The 16,785-nt window shown below is 41.1% G+C and overlaps 1 protein-coding gene across 1 annotated transcript in view; it reads right to left on the bottom strand.

The window, feature by feature from the left end:
- Positions 1-16,785, bottom strand: part of CHCHD6 (coiled-coil-helix-coiled-coil-helix domain containing 6) — a 116,563-nt gene that overhangs the window by 94,422 nt on the left and 5,356 nt on the right. The window contains exon 4 of the mRNA XM_009889853.1: positions 16,483-16,627. Coding sequence (XP_009888155.1) covers positions 16,483-16,627 — 145 coding nt within the window. The remainder of the gene's footprint in view (positions 1-16,482; positions 16,628-16,785) is intronic.

Genomic DNA, 16,785 nt, shown 5'->3' with positions numbered 1-16,785 from the left:
TCATTTCTATCAGGTCCCTCTCAAGATTTGCTGTATTTTTGACACATGCTCCAGGTGTTCTTCATCCACAAACCTCAGTGCATCATTGCAAGTTAAATGAGGTGTCTACAACCACTTCTCTCAGCTTTGTGAAAATAGACAAGCACAATTACGAGTCCCCTCCAGCTTTTTCCTCGTTCAGATTTTGCAAGGTTTTAGTAATATCTTAAAGAACATTTTGATCCCAAACAGATCTTTACCTTCAAAGGACACAAGTATCGTGTTGCCCACTTGCCCTCTGTTTGGAAAGGACTCCCCTTGTCCTCCACTAACAAAAATCACTGCTTAACAGAAAAGAGAGTGTGGCATTAAGAAATAGGAGGTATATCATCTCTCAACTTCGGAGTAAATACCCTGCAACTCAGTTGCATTTCCTCATAAAGGAAATCCTGGACCAAAGACTTTTACTGGGCTCTTCTGCACTCGGAGAGGGTGTTTACTGAAAACAGAGTTGGGAACAAACCTGGGTCACAGAGAGTGGATAAAAAAAAAGACACAGGAAAAAAAAAGGAAGAAAGAGAAATACAAACACCCTTTCTCAAACACAATCAGGGCTTCTGGGCTGCTGCCCAGGATCGTGGATGCTTCATCTCTTAAATTTCTTCAGAACAAAAATAAATACTTGTGCTTCTAAATTTTCCTAACACCTGTAAGCTTAATGCCTCCAATCAGCACTTGCTCACATCTTTATCTTCAAGCCCATATTATGAAGTTTTGATAAGCTTTTTCTTTCCCAATGTCTCTCACTCCACATGGATAAGAGACACTAATAGAAGACGGAGACCCAAATCCTTGCCTCTTCTATTGCCTACATTTGGCAATCAGCAACTGCCCGAGTATTGTGTGAGACCCAAAGCACTGCCGTGTATTACACACTTATCTCTGCAAAACCACCCTGCACAAGTGACAACTTCCAGGCAGGGGGGAGGGGGAATTGTGCAGCTTTGCGATAATTAAAGCATAGACAAGTGTCACTGCTGTAGATAATTACGCATTAGCAGTGAAATTACTTAATGGAATGAAATAAACTAAGCCAAATGTTTTGTTTTAAAGGGAATTTAGGGTCTGCGAAAGGTGCCCAACTGACAGCCCAGGAGAGCGAGAATGACAGCCCTCCCTCATTCACAAAAACGATACGACACCGCAACAGCCTGGCAGGCTTCCACCTCCCACCCAGGCAGAGGGGGAGCAGAGGAGAAGCTAAAGAAAATTTCAGCCTCCCCGTTCATTCCGGCTCTGATCTGTCTGATGAGTGCCCACATAGGGATCAGTCACTAAGTAGAGAGGAACAACTGACTGTGATCATTTCCTAAATAAAGATACCAGCTCTGACGAAAAGGATTACTTCAACCCACAGATCTTCCATAGCCCACCCCCACAAGCATCCATCAGAATTAAAAACCCCATGTTTAATCAGTGTCAGTACAGACAAGACTCCAGCCAGCAAAAGAAACAACAGGATAAGTAGGTACATGGCCCACAACGAAACCACCACCTCCCACCAAGCCCACGAGGTCTTCCTCTCCTCTTGCCTCAACAATTGCGCACCTACACACACTCCCACCACTGCTCTCGTCTAGATGGCTCTGAACATCATCCTCCTGCTTGTTAAAACAAGGACTCTCAAGGTCAGTCAGAATTTATAAGGCAGCCATTTCATCTTTTGTACTTCTCTGGCTACATTCCTTCCTAAAAGCTGCTGAACGTTGGAGATTCTGCTGGGTCTGAAAGCCCTGCCAACACCAGGGCCAATTAGGAGTTTCAGGATGATGCATATTAAAGTTATTATGGAAGGCAGTTATGCAGCCAGAATAAATCTTAACTGAACCTTTAAGTGGTTTTTCTAACTCTTGTTTCTCCTTCTCGAAAACAGATGAAAAGATACAAATCTCCTCCCTAAAAATCTGCAGGGATTCCAGCCAACCACCAACTTCTCCCTGAAGATTCTGCCCTCAAAGCAGTAATTCATTTAGTCCAAGGCCAGCTAGATCATCTTTAGGTTTTAAACCCCAAATCACTCAAATCTGTCAGAAACTTAGAATATCACTGAAGAGTGACCTGAGATACTGCCTTTACAAAAGGCACTGCATATACATCTCAAACTTCTGCTGAAAGAAACTCTAATGGTTTTTCAGTACAGGCCTTCTTAGACAGTCTATGTAGTCTGATCGCAGATAGTCAAAGGCAAAGGGACACACATATTACAGTCAATTTTTACAGACCAAGTTTTGTAGGTAGTATCTAATTAAGAGGCTAGGATGTAGGTCAAAACCGTGAATCTTAAAGAGGATCTGAGGAACAGAGGCTGCGACACCAGTTTTGACAGCAAGCACAAGATGTCATTAGGAGAGCATCGGCCACTCTCCTCCCACCACTTCCAAAAACCAGACTTGCTCTCAGCAGCAGTTATCTACCACTCCAAGAAGCACTACTAGAAAACAACAAGATGGCTGAAGACCAAAGAGAGATCTGAAGTGGCTGAGAACATACCATATCATTTGTGTGGAAACCTGTGCGGTCTTCTCAACAACCATGTCCCCCCCTCTGCAGCCTGAACACACAGCAACTTCGCAAGCTGATAGATAAATGCATTTAAGCATGAAAGCGAGCCCCAGAAAGCATGATGAGAAAATGAAAGATAGAAGAAGGCTGATTCAACATACATCTCCAGTTTGTAAATTACAGCAGTACATAGTGGTCTCACCACTCCAAATGATGTATTTCTATAGAAATCAATGAACTTCAAAAACTTAGGGTAAACACATCCTGAAAAATATTATGGTAACTCCTGCAGAAGCTAGAGTCAGAATGAAAACAAATAAGAAAAAAAACTCTGAGACATTTCAATGGTATGCAAGCAATTTGAGGGCTCAGCAGCTCCCAGTCCACCCCTCAAAAGGAGTCTTCATGGGTGTCCCTTCACTGCCACCTTCAGGAAATACTCACTGCTGCTTTGAAAATGTTCTCGACACAGCAGGAAAAGTATGAACTCAGCGAAGGCATCATCACTGGCATGCAACTGAGATGCACATTAAAAATCTTCAGTTCAGAAATAAGAGTACTACAGCTAGAATCACATCCCAAAGAACTGAGGAGCAGAGGACAGAGTCTGCAAGATCAATACACAGAGCAGCCACCGGGCTGAGCAGTGGTTTTGACCCCAAGTAAGACACATAAGAGACACATAACTCATCTCCCAGATGCTGCACACGAGGCAGGTAATAGATTTTCCCAGATCCTAAATTCAAAGGGGTATTAATGAGGATATGCTCTTTACGGATTGTTTATTAGACACCATTTGCATTATCACATTTTAAAGACTCACTTGAAAAGTCAACAACTACCTCCCTCAAAAATAATTTTAAAAACAAGCAAATCAAAATTGCTTTGCTAATGAAAGCAGAAAATTTCATAAGAATTCAGAATAAGCCATGAAGTGAAAAAAAATAATGCACAGGTCAAAAAATGTCATTCTAGTATCATTTATTTATTTACACACACGTGCACAAGATGTACCTTAATTCTCTGGACAGTATATTGACTTACCAGTAGTTGACATGAATTATCAAGCAGGAAACTTAGATCCAAATCAGTCTGCACCATAGCTCTTAAAATAGGCAAATGACTTGCTGAACAGTGATGCCTAACCAAGCTCAACAGCAACATCTGCTGGCTAGTGAGCAACAGTTGGAAGTTAGTCTAATTATATGGAAGTTTATTATTCATTCTTACAAAGATGTAAATTTTTACTGCAGTTTAAGAATGCCCAGTAAGACTTATTTCTTGTCCAGAAAGCCAGTGTAACTTCTAAACACGTATGCAAACAAGGCAAAATTTTGCTTGCACTTGCATGCGCATTTAGTCAGAAAAATCTGTCATCTATCATTACCTGCCCACCGGGATACTTGACAGAAACTTGACACTGAAATTAAGAGGGGTTAAGATTCATGTTAGAGATTATGCTGGAAGAAATCTCTTCTGTCTAGTCGCTTCCATCCCATGGGAAGAACACCCACGGTATCCCCTGAACTACTTTCTTTCCTAAGGGAGCAAGGCCTGGGGCAGTTAAGTATTTATCAACCACACAAGTCCAATCTACACAGAGGAGAATGGCAGTTAAGACCATTAGAGCTCCTTTCCCTTCAGGTGCCTCAAACACATTCCTTATTAACCTTAGAAAATAAGCCTGCTATGGCAGAATTACATTATTGGAGCAGGAGCACAGCTAATGGCCCCCACTTAATTTGGGCACAAACTGATAATCTATCTAGAGTAATTACAATGAAAACTCTTACCCCAGACGCATAAAATTTGATGAACTACTTCTGAAGTGTTCTAAAGAAAAGAAAACAAGTGGCTGGCAACAGCTTCCAGACTGCATTTAGACCTTCGTGACGATCTGGAACAAGGGCAGAGTGACCCGAGCGCCGGCTTCTGAACACAGCCTTCTGAACAGCCATCAGATGGGAAAAGGTGTGATGCATCCTACTTCTCTTAACAGTAAAGGAACAGTGGCAAATTCTTACTTGACCACAGAGACCTCTTTTTGCAGGTTGCTGTATAACAAGAAATCACAGGCAAGTAGGGTTTTGATAGAACTCTGTGATAACCTTCAGTAGCACAAAGCTTAGAAAAATTACACTGCAAAATGCTGAGCCTTGAACAGGAAAAGGCACACTGGCTGGCTGGGGGGACAACTTTTTAAACTATAGAAAACTATAGGCTGGACTGACATTGATTATCTTTAAAATTTTAGTTTGCTTTGCAGTTTAAAGCTCATGCTTTTTCAAGTTTTCTACTTGAAAAAAAATTCTTTTACCCTGAAAAACTAGGGAAGAGGATTTAAGAAACAAGCAAGTTTATTTACAGCTGACATAAGTTTTTGCTGTTGCTGTTTTCAGGGTTTTTTTGTTGTTGTTTTAGGCTGCTGTTTTGTTTTGTGGTGGTTTGTTCTTTGGTTGTTTTTGTGGGTTTTGTGTGTTTGGGGTTGTTTTTTTTTTAATTTGTAAAGCATACCCTTATGCCCAATCCCCCTTTTTCCACAAAATAGGAGAGCATATCATATGAAAATACAAAAATGACGGTTGCTCAGGTCCTCGGCTGGGAAGAGAACAGCTTTTGAAAGGAACCATTTGTGTATTGGAAGTTTGGAAGCTACAGAGGGGAGCCACAGTTTCAGCTCGACAGTGCCAATTACAGCTATAGCAAGATGAATACTGAGGAACAAATCCATTCTGCTCAGAGGCTGGAGAGAAGGGAAAGAAAGGGAGAGAGAAGAGATACGAGCATATGTGTTTAGAAAAAGAAAGGGGCTTGAAGTCATCTGCTAGACAGTGAACCACTTTTTCCATGGCAAAAGCATTAGGCTGAAGATCCAGTGAATGTACGTGGCAAGCTCTCAGTCCTAATTGGAAGAGCACTGGTTATTTAACAAATGTATCCTTACTCTAATGTACTATTCAAGTAGGTATTAAACTATGGAGCTTTTTTCTTTTGGACAGTAATTATACATAGCCCTGCTCTATCTGTCTGTTTGATCAATTTTTACTCTTAACTCCTACTGCATCATCCTTCAAGTTTGCCCATTATCACAAAGTCTTCAAGGCTAAAAAGGCTCTAAACCCCCAATGTAACACGCAGACAGGAGAAAAAGAAAGCCAGCTAAGTCTCTAATTCCTTCTCTCCCTCATAAGCTTGCAGGTGTTCTATTTTCATTGTCTAAAAATCAAAGAGAAAGTCATCAGCTCATTTCCTCTCCCTTAGTACAGTCCCTTTTAAGAAGCTACTTTCCATCATGTTTTACTCAGTACTCATAAATAATATAGATAATTGCAGATGGTCATAACAAACAAGCAGAGAAAGTATACATATACAGTACAAAGGAAACAATAAAATTTCTGATGTGCTCCAAAAGCAGAAGGAATTCCTGGCAAATAGCAGCAGTTGCATCCAGGTCATTTTTTCAGTTGATGTAAGGCAACCATAGAGCCAAAAATAATACAGGGACAGACTTTATACAAAGCTAAACAAGGGTGCTGGCAGCCCACTTCCCTCTGCAGCACATATTTCCTACCTCCTTCCCACGTGCAATACACATAGCTATTTCTTCCCTAAAAATTTGCATTAGGAAGGAGGACTATTGCTCACGGAAAGATAGGTTTAAAACTGCTGAAACTCCAAAATACCTAAGCAGCAAGCAATTAGGAAGATATTATGCTGACTGTAACAAGAAACTCTAAGAGAGTCCACCCAGCTGCCCAAGAGTTAACATTATGCGTTTCTCATCAAAACCTCTTCCAAGAGGTTAAGCACACAATAGACTATCTAAAGCACAGGCAGAAAGGCTGCTTGAAATTCCACACATGTGCCTCAGCAATGTATTTCTATTAATGTCCAGTGTGTGTCAGCGTGAAGATAAGGTACCAACATCATGTCCAACCAGCCAGCTAGAGAATGGGACGCCGTGTAAAACATTGTCTGATGCTTAGAATCTGGAGAACAGTGGCGTTTGCAATCTCACCCGCTGCACACGTGCCTGATAACGCCACCAACAAGCAGAAGCAGCAGGAGCAAACTATCCTGCAGTTTTAGGAAAGTAAAAAGACAGAGGCAAAAAGAGGGAGGGAGAGGCAAGCAAACAAGAATAAAAAATAAACTAGATCAGCAAATAGAAGCAGATTAGAGGATGCCCAACTGTTGTAGAGGATATAAACAAACTGGAAAAAGACTCAGTGAAATCTACTCTTCATATCAGCTTCCTTTAACTTTTCTTTGAGGTGAGAAATAAAGAAATAACATCAGAGCTTATGTTGGTTTCTCCCATCATACCACGTAGACTCAGCTTCCTCTTCTAGTATGATCCAACAAAGCTATTTGTATCCAGAGACTTGTGGAAGACATTGTATCTGAGGAAATGTAATCCTGAGCAGGAGGTATCTGCCCTGCTGGGCCTGGTACTTGGGGCTTGAGAAGCCCGTATGTTACCATGAGAAGCTGCTGTATGGGAACCGGCTGGAACACCCCGTGCTGGTCTGTGCTGTGCACTGACGGGTGTTATCACACATAACATTCCAGCCCATCAAGAAACTTCCTATTAGCTGAACAGCGTGCCAATACAAACTGTAACTTACCTATCTTTGAGAAAGGTAAACCATGCGGATGAAGGAGTGGAATGTAGTGATCCTGACTGGGAGGACCACTGTACATCGAGGAGCTGGTGATCCACAGAACAGTTAACCTGAGCAGGAGCAGCACAAGCAGATACAGTACAGCCTTCATGCCTGTCTTGTGCTGCCAACTCCTTGGCATCCTAACAGAGGAGCCTGCAGGCAGCTGCCCCTCGGTAGTGGTCCCTGCGGGACTGTGCCTTTGTCAACAAGAGCAGCAAGATATTCCCATGTGAACATCTCTTTATGAACAGAGTTGTTTTCTTGTAAGAATATAATTGCTCAAATAAGAAAAAGGAGGAACCTCTCCATGTGCATAGCATGCCATGGAAAAAAACCATCCAGGGTCTGCCCAATGAAAGCAGGGCTCCCAGCATCTGAAGGGACATAAGACTTACTTGCTATCTATAGTCCTCTTTCTATTCGTATTAAAACAGCTATTTTATTAAGCCACTCATCAGCCTTTCTTACTGAGACCCAGAAAGAACCCTGCATCGTGTCTCCCTCCCACCACCACCCAGCGCAGAACACTCTGCCCATCTCAGGTACCTTCTTTACCACCCCTCTGTTGCCAACAAGGATCACATCAAGACATACAGATTAAGGTTCCAAGAAAAGGTGGCAGAAGCACCAAAGCTAGTTTTCATTGCATTTCGGGAATACAAGAGAAATGACATCAAGTGGCAGGTCAGCTACCTTATCCCCATCACCCGAGAGTGCAAAAGCAATCGAAGTGTTAGATTCAGTGCAAACCTATTCCCTAGCTATTATATTAGCCCTTTACATCCATAATCTTGCTCTCTTTTTAACTAACGTTTTCCAGTCAGAAACATCAGGAAAATTTCCAGTGATCAAGGATCATTGATTCAAGATTCAAACACTGTCATTTTTTAGATAGAACACAATGACTGCTAGAAAGCTATCATCAAATACTAAGGTAGACATATGTAATAACACAAATACTCAAAACACAGACAAGCAAAATCATACTCCAAAAATAAAGTTTAACCAAGCTAGTGGGAACTACATTCTTCTAACACTCTCAGCCTTTATACCTGTGACAATCTCATACCACAAACCATACCACATTTGACTAAGGCTGGCTTGTAGGAAAGGAAAGCCCTCTGAAACACCCTGATGCATTACCAAATCTCTGTTGCTTATGCCCCCAAAATTAGCTGCAGAATTAGAACAGAATTCTACTACTCCATAGTAGTCTGGCAGAAAAAAAAAAAAAAAAAAAAAAAGATGCAGTACTAGCTTTGCTGGACCATTCATGGAATAATATCAACATATTATTCTCTTATTTCTTTATGAATATTTTGTAGTTATAGATAGGGGAAAAGGAAGGCTAATCTTATCTTTCACTTTTTAAATGATGGAACGGCTTTACAGTAACCTTAAGTCAGAACAAATGAATCTGGAAGAAGTTTCTGTGGAGTACATGAACTTGGTAGACAAAAAAAAAAGTGTGAAATATGGGCACAGGAGAATTGAAGACAAGACAGGGGAAGTAGGCAGCATCACAGACAACTTCAATTTGTTGCAGCAGTAGGATTTAAAAAGAGGCCAACCTTGTGATAAGGTCCCTTAGCCCAAGAGACTACAAAAATGAGAAGCTCAAACAACCATCAGCTGCTGAAATCTGCAAAAACCCTCCAAACACAAATTAACCTTCAGTCAGGAGATAAAAGACTAGCTGCAGAAACTGGAAGTTGTTAAAAAAATGCAATAGACGTCTGAAAAATCATAGCAAGAGTAGCAGGGAAAATAAGGAGTACATAGGCAGCATCTTACCTGTAGCCAGATAACAGCTTTGCCTTCCCTTAAGAGAAGATTGAGAAAGAGGAGGTTTTCTTTTGGTTTGGCTTTGGTTTTACTTCCTGGATTCATTGTCGTACACATTCTCTAAAAGTGCTTTAGACCTCCCTGACGCTCCAGAGACCAGAAGTTATTAGCTTGTTGGAGGTAGAAGACATGTAGAAGCTCACCGTGCCAAGCTTAAACTTAATGCAAACCTTTATGAAGTACATCACTTAATATTGCAAGATTACTTTCTATAAGGAACCCTTAAATGTTTAATGGTTTCATAAAAAGAAGTAATTCATTCACTGCAGAAATCCACTGGTTTCTACAGTAGAAGGTAGGAGCCAAAGAGGAACCCAACTGCAGGGGAAAAGGAGGGATGTTCTGGCCAAAGACTACAAGATAACAGACCACTAACTTTAAAGACTCCACACACGAGTATGTGTTCTTCAAAGGAAAGTCTAGAAAAGTATCTTGTAGCTCAGACAGCAAGAATGAGAGGGATAGAAGGAACAAGGTTTGACACTACTCAGCCTAGCTACTTAAATTCCCCTATCAATAGCTTGCAACATTTTGTAATAAATCATTAAGGCTTAAACCAAAAAACCACATCTTTCCATTTGTATCAACACATTTAAAAGGCAGTTTTACAGTTAAAACAATTGAAAACAACTGCATTGCAAATTCTAGCCAAAGATAATGCCAGTCCTGCTAACCTAGTCAGAGTTCCTTAGCTGGTTTTGCCTGCACTAAGGGTAGGTATACAAGTGTCTGACATGCAGTATGTGAATGTTCTGCAAATAGCCAAACTGCAGGGTACAACACTCAACGGGAGGGACTGCTCCCACAACTGGCGGTACCCACACTGTATGAGGGAATTAATGTTCTAGAAACTAAATGCACTAGCCATTTCCCAAAGAAAACCAAAAAATTAAACTGGAAAAAAAAAAGGTATCATTCCTTTTGTAAATACGTGTAGATACTTGTTGTTAATCACTGTTACATCAATGAAAATCAAACTTGGAGAAAAAAATGAATGGGCTTTTTCCGCATTTTGCACTATAATTTAAAACAAGCCTCTATACTTTCTGATTTAAATCAATGTTTTCTGTTAAACCCACAAAAAACTTCAATCAAGAAACATTTAGAGACATTAAAACACTAAAACCCAAGATTTGCCTTAGCGATGTCTCCTCCCAGAGCCAATCTATTCCTCAGAATTTTCTACAGATTGGAATTTCCTACATAGAGGGTTGCAACTTTAGGAAGAGAGGGTTTTAGCTCCATGTGCTACGTTTAGCTGCAGAGCCAACAGGACTAACAAAACTAGCCCTGATGCGAACACTATCCAAACCATAATGCAAAGCTCACAGAGACAGTACCTTTCATTACATCAACTCAAATAAACAGGGAGTCAAAAATGACAAGTTTTGACGCTAGAGGCCTGACCTCAAAAAAAAAGCAGTCTCACTTCACTGATGGCCCCATGCTGTCACAGTTTCAAACGCCGTGCTACTACTGGATCTCAGCTGGTCTCTCCAGCTTGTCACAATGATACGAGATTACGCGCAACAAAAACCCTATCTAATCTAGAGACGCTTACCTATGGTTAATCAGCCAGGATGAAGCTGATCCCCAGCTTAACACAAAGTAAATGAAAGCCTTAACAAAACTAAATCATGTTCAGCACCATTTCTAAAGCCATCTTCAGCACCAGCTCAACTGCATCTACAGCTGGTACCACCCAACAGCAATGGACAATTCGCAGCAAAAAATGTAAGCAAGATTGGCTTGAAGCTTCATCCGTGACTAGAAACCTAAGGAAAACTTCCCATGAATGGGCCAATTTTATCATTCCTCCACCCCTACAAGGCCAAAAAGAAAACTCTACTCTACCTGACCACTCCCCTACTACCACCAAAATTCTCCTCCATTGCATCAATCTATGAATGGACTGTTTGTGCTGCTTTCAGCAACTCTAAGTAATTTTACCTCCACATCCTTTGAAATGAGGAAGAAAATGCACCAGTGAAAATGTCAGCAGACCAATATACACTAAACCAAGGGTGCCAGTGTCCAAAACATGCCACAGGCAAAGTCCAAGAGTTCAGAATCCCACATTCACAATATGACACCAATATCAAAACCCACAGTCCTGATCAAAGGCATTCCCCACCCAGTATTCCTCCTTCAGCCCTTCTCTCCTGAATCAACAAGAGAAGAGAGGATCTGAAGAGCAAAGAAATTATTTCTGGGCAAGAAATCACCTGAAAGAATCCAACAACCTATGACCAATTATAATCAGCTACTGAAGCAACCAGAGACAAACCCTAAATCCTTGTATTTCCTCCCACGCTTATATTTCGGGCCACGCTAATCACAACAGTACAATGCTGGAGCCACCAGAAAGCAAAAGTTGCCATCCAGCAAGTCAGTGAGCAGGCCATGACCAGGAACACTGGGAATAGGAAGCTATTCGTCATCAACAGCTGGAGAAATGCTTTCCCAGCTATTTAGGAATTCTGTGTTCAGTCTGTTTTCATGCAGCAACCAATGCCCATCAGTCTTGTCTGAAAAAGCTGATCATGGTGCAAAGTTTGTCCTACCATCACCCCAGTTTTGAATTCATTCTTTCAAAGTGGGACAGAAGATGACGACTTTTGGTCAATAACTCTGACAAACCCATTATCCTAGGGGTATTAAATGGGGAGATAAGAACTTCAGGGCTTTGCACAAATCATATTAGTTCAATTCTCAAATCCGGGTAATGCTTCTTTTCAAAGTATTAATTTCATTTATTCTATTTGCTCTCCCTCTGTCCTGATAACACAGGCACACATGGCCCCTAAATGAGATCCTCCTATTTTATAAGTTATAATCCTCCCTTTCTAGAGTAGTAATGAGATGTCTTCGCTTAATCGCGTTTATTCCCCCCCCCCCAGCTTCTGCTTTTCTCCATCCCCATTCCACATTGATTTGTCTCAAAGGTTTCAGTGAAAACCATCAGGCAGGGAGTCGCCGGCTCCAAGAGGCTCATGATGCATATGCTGCACAGCCTTAGGAGATTACAAAAGCAGAAAGGAGAAAAAAGAGCAGCTTTGCTTGCAAAGTTTCTTTTGTTGGTAAGAAGGAGGGGGGGAAAAAAAAAAAAAAAAAGAAAGCCGAAAGAACCGAGAAGTTGAGAGAAGAGGTTTTGATTAATTGGAAATGAAAAAGGAAATACTCCTGGTACAGGGGAAAGGTGAGACTATTCACAACACAGTGAAGTAATGAAATAACTTGACTATGACAATTTTGTAAGTTACTCATGCTAGAAATAAAAAAGGATTTAAAGATACCTGTATTAATTCTTGGATATTTCACATGAGACTTAAGGCATGCTACAAGCATTAGTTAAACACCCTAGGCCCTGCTGTGAAGTACTGTACATATAATCCCTGTTGTATTTTAAGTACTCACAGCATTAAATTATTCAGAGAGTCCAGTCAGCATCACGATCCTGCAGTGCTGTGCAAACAAACAAAACATTTTCTCTCTAATATAAATTGGTGAGAGTCCTTCTGCAGCAGCTTAGCAGACTACTTCCGTTTGAGCCAGTCCCACACGGTTAATCAAAAGCCATATTCAAAGAAGGAAGTGAATGCTGCAGTGTTTCTACTTACAGAGCTACTTTGCTTCTTAAACTAAAACTTTAAGGAGTACTACTCAAAACCTAAGGTATCTAGAAGCCAGGCAGCTTGTTCAAAGTCATTTAAAAAAAAAGGAAGATCACGATAAAAATGTAGAACAGGACCCAGGTACTTAACTCTAAATCCCTCTTGCAACCAGTGTATCACTTCAGGAAAAAAACAAAATGAAAAAAAACCACAAAACCAAAACAAACCAACCAAACCACAAAAAACTAAGAAGAAGTTAATCTGCACCCTACCCCATAAATGATGAAGTAACTGTCCTCAGCAGCTGACCGCAAGTTCTTTATCAAAGGTTAGTTGTAGTCCATGCTCTCTTCAGGAATGTGCACTATATAATAAGACTGGAGAAGTGCTTCGTAGCAATATTGCCAATAATAAAAGTCAGTTAATGAAAATCAAAGAACAGATTAAATGACAAGCGACGTTCAGCACAATCAAAATTAAATCATTTCAAAATACAGCTATCATTACTGGATTTATGGTCTACAAGTGGTAAGGTTAAAGGAGAATATTGCAGCACTACTGGAGACAACTGTACAAGAGGAGGCTACTAATCACCAAATTATAGATAGGTTAAAGGCACAGGGCAGCTCAAGATCTTACCGCAAATATTAAAAAAATAATAATAAAACAAACCTTCCTAATTATATGTGGCATGAGTTTCAATTTTTACTAAATTAAGTGCTGCTAGAAGTAAATTATTCATTTGCTATTTCTTTTACTGGAGTTGTCCCATTTTTCTCTGGCTTCCCTAGTAGGTCACAACAACAAAAACCCTGGAAGTTGTTTCCTTATAACTTTGAGCAGATCATTTCCATCTGCACCCGGAGTACCACTAGGTCCCTAGGGTTCCACTGCTGTCTTCTACCTGAAAGAGAAGACTGACACAGAAGAGATGAAAGAGCAACTCATACCCATTATTTGCCTCACACGCTAGGGCTAAAAAGAAGAGTGAGCAAGAAACACTCAAGCCCTTTTCCAAATAAAGGAATAAAATGATACCGGAAGAAAAAGGACATATGATTTGAGTAGGATTAAGACAATGCAATAAGGTAACCATGACCAAAAGGAAACTGTAGCTGAGATAAAGCAAGTCTGATAGGGATCCCAATAATTTACAAGGCTGGGAAAAACAGTTCCTGCTTAGGAAGACATCTAGAAGCCGACAGACAATAGCTTTGACCTCATCTTTGCAAGGACAGGCTAGACTATTCCATTTGTAAGAATCTTAAATTTACAACTGATCAAGAGATAGTTAAAGAGCAATGAAATTTAACAGTTTCTCATTCTTGCAACACGTTCTGGGCTAACACTCCATGGTCACTATCTTTTATGGGATACAGAAGGAGAGCCTGATCAGTTTTTTGCAGAGCGTCAAGTATGCAGTATCCAGGTATGCAACACTGCACAATAAAAAGCTAATTCAGATAACAGAACAGCTTTTGTATATTAGAAGTCAGGTCTCAACTCATTTTAGAGGTGCCGTCTTTACACTTCACAAATACTGTGTGACTCTGCTAGTCACATTTCTCCAGGATTACTCTGCGGGAGAGCAGGGCTCTACTGAGCTGGGCCACATCTTTAGACTGGACAACAAATCCACTAGCTTCCCTCCCATATGAAAGCTATACATTCATAAAGAGACTATTCTCTTTCTAGTGGAAAGAGAGTTAGTACTGCATCTCCTGACCCAAACATCCTACGCCGATGTCCTATGCAGAGGAACGGCAGTCACCTGCCTCAGACATCATTATCCTACAGCTCAGCAATCATACAACTTCCTGTGGCTAGGGTACAATCTGCCAAGAGGAAATCCCCTACGACACAGCAGCCGTTCAGAAGCTGCATCCAGGAGAGCAATCTCAGACACCAATCAACCCAACCACATGCAAACGTTATCATGGAGTCAAAAAGCACAAGTGGGTCCAAAACCATAAACAGACAAATTCACGCAAGACAATTCCATCAAGGACTGTTAACCACCAAGGTGAAAACACCTCTCGTTGAAGACGCCTCTAAGCCCCAGAATGGCAGAAGTTGAGGGTATACAGGTGGGAAATACTGCTATACACCTGCCTTGTTCTCGTGCTCTCTGTAAGCAGCTTCTATGGATCACTGTCAGCGATGGTCTATACCTAGAAGGACCTTCTGTCTGAACCACTATGGCCATTCTTACATGTTTTATCTATTCAGTCCCCTGAAATACCTTTGTATTATAACCTCAAAATGCTTCACAGCCAAGTCACATACCTGGGTAAGCCATGCCTATGAGCATTCAACATACAGAAAAAATATGCTCATAGAAAGGTTCTTCAGTTAAACCAAAAGCATGCAACAGATCGGTAAGATGAAAGGAACACAAAGACCATCGTTACTCAAGTCTGTCTGCTCGCTAAACCATCCTTTTAACGCGACAGATCGGTAAGATGAAAGGAACACAATAAAGACCATCGTTACTCAAGTCTGTCCGCTCGCTAAACCATCCTTTTAACGCATACCAGGCAAGGAGAATTACTCTTAGTCTTGTTCTCTCAATAAGCAGTTTCAACATCGCAGTCTAAATGAACAAGCAATCTGAGCTCACTGTGGCAAGCATAATCCCACCTGTCACACCCTGACACTTCATACCACTGCAGGTCAGGAAAAAGTGGAAGTTCCAGTAAGACTGCATTGTTTACAGGCAGTACACCATTGCCATAGCAACGCTAGCATTTAAAAGAAAACAATATAAAATAGTATCCTGTGATTATTAAGCACCAATGACAACCTCAATCTACTGTAGTGACATAAGCATTTTGCTTTACTCAGGCTCATCTCACTGTGCTTCTGCCTCCATCAGGGCTCTTCTCAGCACTGGTATGACAAAAACCCAACGGGTTATCTCAGCAACACCAAGGTGCCTGACTAATAGCAAAGGCTGCAGCAAGAAGTCCCCAGAAACTAAGTCTGCCTACTGGTCAAGAACAGATTGGTTTGGGAGTCAGTGATGTGTACAAAAGGGGTTTATGCTTCCTGGTCCCCAAAAAATCAATCTTAAGTCTTCTTCAGAATGTTGCAACACTTTAAATAGTTTTATAACTGTTCTTCTGTTACCAGCATTGTAAGAGACTCAAACAACAGAACTCATTCTTACTTTTTATTACTTTGGGTATTTGCACAATTATACTCTGGATTTGGGAGTCAGTGATGTGTACAAAAGGGGTTTATGCTTCCTGGTCCCCAAAAAATCAATCTTAAGTCTTCTTCAGAATGTTGCAACACTTTAAATAGTTTTATAACTGTTCTTCTGTTACCAGCATTGTAAGAGACTCAAACAACAGAACTCATTCTTACTTTTTATTACTTTGGGTATTTGCACAATTATACTCTGGAAAAATGGAGCTAAGTTTCAGCATAGATTAGGTCAGCAGAATCCGATTCTGTATATATCGAAACATTCATTTTATACACTTGGTAGAGCTCTCTCTAGCTCAGACAACGACGCCATATACACACACACCACACTGACCCACCATATGTAAAGGTGTCCCCAGTTACAGGCATTGCTTATGCTAAAGCCAAGCTTGCAGGGAAAGGCATCACTGCAAGACATGCTGCAAGTGTAGCTTGCCAGCTACAGTGTAAGCCCAACGTAAGTGATGAGTTAGGAGGTGATGTGTGCTTCAGCCTAAATCATGGTTTCTAAGCTCACCACACAAGTGACATTAAATGAATCCCCTCAAGCGGAGGGCTTTTACCCTGTCCTGTATGGAAACATACTGGAGTTTTTTGTTACTCACCAGCTGGGCTGCTCTCTCCCTCTCTTCATTAGTGTTGTTCCTTTCCCGCTGAAGGGCAGTATTCAAGGCCTCACTGGCTGCTTCCCTTTCTCTTTTGGCCAGCCGGAGCAACTCCTCTTGGACCAGTGCCTGCTCTTGCTCATACCTGTATGAGCACCAAAGGCAAACGGAGAGAGGGCGATCAGCAGACTTCTGGCAACAGGGTCATGGCTTAGCACGGACTATTCCTGCCTAGAGCCGAAAGACAAATCCATAACCTGTTTGACACAAAGTCTGCTCACAGCCTCTCAGTTATCAGCAGGA

This window comes from Charadrius vociferus, unplaced genomic scaffold (genome assembly GCF_000708025.1).
Source record: "Charadrius vociferus isolate BGI_N301 unplaced genomic scaffold, ASM70802v2 scaffold257, whole genome shotgun sequence".
Taxonomy (NCBI): domain Eukaryota; kingdom Metazoa; phylum Chordata; class Aves; order Charadriiformes; family Charadriidae; genus Charadrius; species Charadrius vociferus.
This window is presented reverse-complemented; position numbering and strand designations above follow the sequence as displayed.